Here is a 3,770-nt window from a genome sequence, read left to right as displayed (position 1 = left end):
AATATTCCTAAGTTTTGTTTGATATCATATATGTTAATGATTTTCAACATGGTTTCCATTAATGGCAAAAAGATAGTCAATACGGCTGTCCAATTCAGCCCACACTCTATGGCGCATTTCGTCAGTAATGTTGGTAAAGGCTGCATTTATTCTTTGCCTCAATTCTCGGACATCGGAAACTTCTGTCTTATAAACTTATAATTTTGACAAATTTAAAATCACATGCTGCACAGCGAACAGACTTTCGAGGGTCGTGAAGACATAATTGTTGCACGTTTTCAATCAATTCATTTTGGATTTTCGGCCTACCTTTACCTTTTAAATGTTGTAAGCTTCCAGTTAACATAATTTTGTCATACCAGGCTCGAATGCTGTTCCGTGATGGAGGACGTCTACCATACCGTCTTCTAAAATGTTCTTTGCACTGCAATAACTGACTTACTTTGAATGTACCACTCAACGCTTTCTCTCGTGCGTCCATGGTGCCTGCTTAATGACAGGGCAATGTTTTTAAATTTAAAGTTTCAAGCGACAACAATGAATCAGCTGATAAATACAATTGATATTGAACAAAACTTCTTGAGCTCAGTTATCATATGCTCACCTTCAAAGTAGACTAGGTATGCCTGGACGTATTATATAACAATTTAAAATTGTTCAGTTTTTTTTGGGACACGGTGTATATTCTAAATGTATTTAATTATAACATAGTTCGTGAGCAATCGTAATAAATCATTGTTAAATAAAAAAAATTATAATAAAAGAAATATAAATAATGCGTTTGGTTTCGAAATATTGAAGCTCAGTATTTCAGCAATTGCAGTAGGTAATATGATGCTAACTGAAATTGCTCAGTAATTAGTTTTCACCATAATTCGGTTCCATCCATATACAAATATCACTGGAAATCGAGAATATACCGCATAACTCGATATCATGGCAGAGTTCCAAATCACTCTTATAAACCTCAAAGTCCTGCTGATGCTTCGATATCGATGAAGCACTATTTAACTGTTCTATTTGTAGCGTAAATATGATTCAGTACCTTTATGTTAAGGACATTTAACAATATTACAGTTTACAGTGGACCTTCATATTGTTTGTAAACTAAAAAGATTTAAAATGTGAAACTGGTTCAATGTAACTATATTAACATGTAAACATATTCTGAATCAGTTGGTACAGGCATACTTCCACGTATCGTACAATAATATAAACTTATGTAATTAATGTTATCAAATCGTTATTCAATAGACACATTTTATTGGAACGTAATCTAAACTATTTAAATTATTTCACTTGCTAATCCTAAATGCCTTTACTAAAGAGGTTTTTTATCATTTTATTTTTAGTCTTAATTTTTCATATTTAAGAAAATAACGTTTATAATACTATGTATAAAAATATCCATACCCATTACTTAAACACGCATCTTATGAAGAAAGTTTTACAAGAAGGTTAACGTTGAAAGTTATTAAAATAGTTTGTACCAGGCACAAGAAGAATAACTGGCACTTATTCCGCTACAATGCTATATAACTTCTTGATCAGCATTGTACGTGTTATTAAATTTACGGAAAGTAAATAAAAGATACGTCTTATAACACTTAAAACATACACTTACGCTTATTCTGTTCGGAGTGTCTAATCGAAATCGATCACCACTTACCATTTTCTTTTTGTATATTTACCGTCTTGTGAGTATTTTACTTTCCGACAATGTTATAGTAACGAGAAAAATTGCAAAAATGTCAACGGACAGTAACTATACGATATGCAAATAACAAATAACACTGCCATTACTATAAAAATCTACAACCGAACCTCATAACAAGTAACATAGCAAGTAACAATAATTACAACTTGGGAAATAGAAAATGGAATGTCGATTTAAAATTACTTTATGTTATTATGTTTTAGTTTCAATTTTTAGAGTATTTTGATTTTGAAACAATACTGTGGACATCACTTTAACAGCTCCTGTCCCATGTCCTCATCCTCCTTTGCGAACATGCGAACGTATGTGATTGGATGTTTTATGAAATTCTTCTTCGCCCCTTCTACCGCCAGGAATCGTAACGCAACCATGGCGTTTGGGTTAGGCACCTCTCCTACAAATATGACCAAGTGTAACAAAACAAGAATCAATATTTATTCAAGTAAGACACTTACATTAATTCAGTAGATTACATGCTGTGAGCATCGAGTAGTAATAGAGATCGATGGCTGTAAGACACAAGTCAGTGAAAAACATCAGTGTAAAACATTTCAAGGATTAACAAAAACAAATGCAGGGTTATTTAGATAGTACAGCGATACTATGGTGTACAGGATACCCACATTTTATAAATGGAACAATAAAAAAATATCCCCGCCACAGCAAACCTGCAGACCATCACCACTTGCGGCATCATCATTTGGATAAAATGCGTTGGTGATTGGTGGGATTTGAACCCGGGACTTCGGACACCAAAGTCCAGCACTGTACCTCTAGACCAACTCGCTTCTCAATTCTTATGATACCATATTTTAATATACATAGTATAACTCTGTACGAAATAGATTTACCTAGATTCCCATTGTAAATTCGAATGAATGTAAGGATGATAATTTTGACCGTTATAGGAAGAGATTTTTGTGTGAAAATGCAGATATTTTTTAAATCACTACTACTATACTGAAGTTCAAACTAGATAGAATACAACGTTTACCTGACATGTCATCCATGAAGGCAAAGGTCACACTGTTGAGTCTGTAGCGATCATGACGAGGGTCATTCCATGTCGCAGCAAAATCCCATCCCAGTCCCTCGTATATGTGGCCGTCATTCCCCACCAACCAGCTGCAAACTACCAACTGTGTCAGTGGCAAGTAATGCTACTACAATAGGACGAATATCTCAAATCTGAAGGGGTCAAACATTCGATTTATCAAGTTTTCAAATAATCCAGGTTCGAGTTATCAAGGGGTGACTGTGTTCAAACATCCAACTGTAAGGTTAAGCAGTTTAATTAAAATTTGCATTCAACCCGTTATAAAGAAAGTTGGTAAGCATTTCTAGATCATTGAAAGCAAACTCTATAAACCCCACTAAAATGAACTAGACGCCCCAACGCTAGAGGGGTGAATCCTAAAAAAAGATATTTACGAGTCGTCTCTCCACTGGATCATAGAGCAAATGACACCTCAATCGTTGAAGTTAGGTAAAATGGTTGGCAAATATAGGAGAATTTGGTGAGCTACTTACTTATATTTAATGTCAGGAAGGTCATCTTCATACATATTGAGCGTCTGAATCTTCCTCAAACTCCGTTTACACTGCTCCACACTTGTGCAAGGTGGGGTGTTGGTGTACGTTAGCACTACGAAAGGAAGTGGGAACTTGTAGTTTAGCTTCTCCACTTCACGTAGAGGCTGTCGAGCCCCCCACTCTTTTCTTGAGACATATTCAAACTTTTCAATCGGTGGTGTCCTCAACACGTTTTTAAACACTTTTGTGTTCATTTTGTCAACATAAAGCACGTCTGAACGTGTTTCAATGAATCTATGTAGCCTTAAATGCTATGTAATCTATAGTAAAGTTAGGTGCATATGAGTTGTAATCTGGGTGTGATAAGAAAATACGTGTTGAAGTTTATACTTTATGGAAATCATAACATTACTTGGAATGGTTAAAGCGTTATCTTGAGGGATTTGGTGTTTAAATAAATGATTAACGATTATGTAACCGACAAGACTGTATTATAGCAAATGAATTTGATAAAATGATA

The 3,770-nt window shown here is 34.7% G+C and overlaps 1 protein-coding gene across 1 annotated transcript; it reads right to left on the bottom strand.

Annotated features, from left to right (window-relative positions):
- Positions 1 to 1,954: 1,954 nt before the first annotated feature.
- On the bottom strand, positions 1,955 to 3,559 carry LOC128984025 (peptidoglycan-recognition protein 2-like). Its single transcript, XM_054403307.1, has 3 exons — positions 3,248 to 3,559; positions 2,712 to 2,842; positions 1,955 to 2,111 (listed from the first exon to the last, which is right to left on the bottom strand). The coding sequence occupies exons 1-3, from the start codon at positions 3,502 to 3,504 to the stop codon at positions 1,966 to 1,968; spliced, it is 534 nt and encodes a 177-aa protein (XP_054259282.1). The 5' UTR covers positions 3,505 to 3,559; the 3' UTR covers positions 1,955 to 1,965.
- Between the last annotated feature and the right edge of the window lie 211 nt (positions 3,560 to 3,770).

This window comes from Macrosteles quadrilineatus, unplaced genomic scaffold, assembly GCF_028750875.1.
Source record: "Macrosteles quadrilineatus isolate MER2022 unplaced genomic scaffold, UCM_ALF_1.0 Scaffold_2__2_contigs__length_208266976, whole genome shotgun sequence".
Classification (NCBI taxonomy): Eukaryota; Metazoa; Arthropoda; class Insecta; order Hemiptera; family Cicadellidae; genus Macrosteles; species Macrosteles quadrilineatus.
The sequence above is the reverse complement of the archived record's forward strand: the minus strand, read 5'-3'. Positions and strand labels throughout refer to the sequence as shown.

Coding starts and splice junctions, on each gene's coding strand:
- LOC128984025 (XM_054403307.1), bottom strand. CDS start 3,504: ATGAACACAAAAGTGTTTAAAAACGTGTTGAGGACACCACCGATTGAA. Junction 2,843..3,247: donor CTTCCTGACATTAAATATAA/GTAAGTAGCTCA, acceptor GGTAGTTTGCAG/CTGGTTGGTGGGGAATGACG. Junction 2,112..2,711: donor CTTCATGGATGACATGTCAG/GTAAACGTTGTA, acceptor TCATATTTGTAG/GAGAGGTGCCTAACCCAAAC.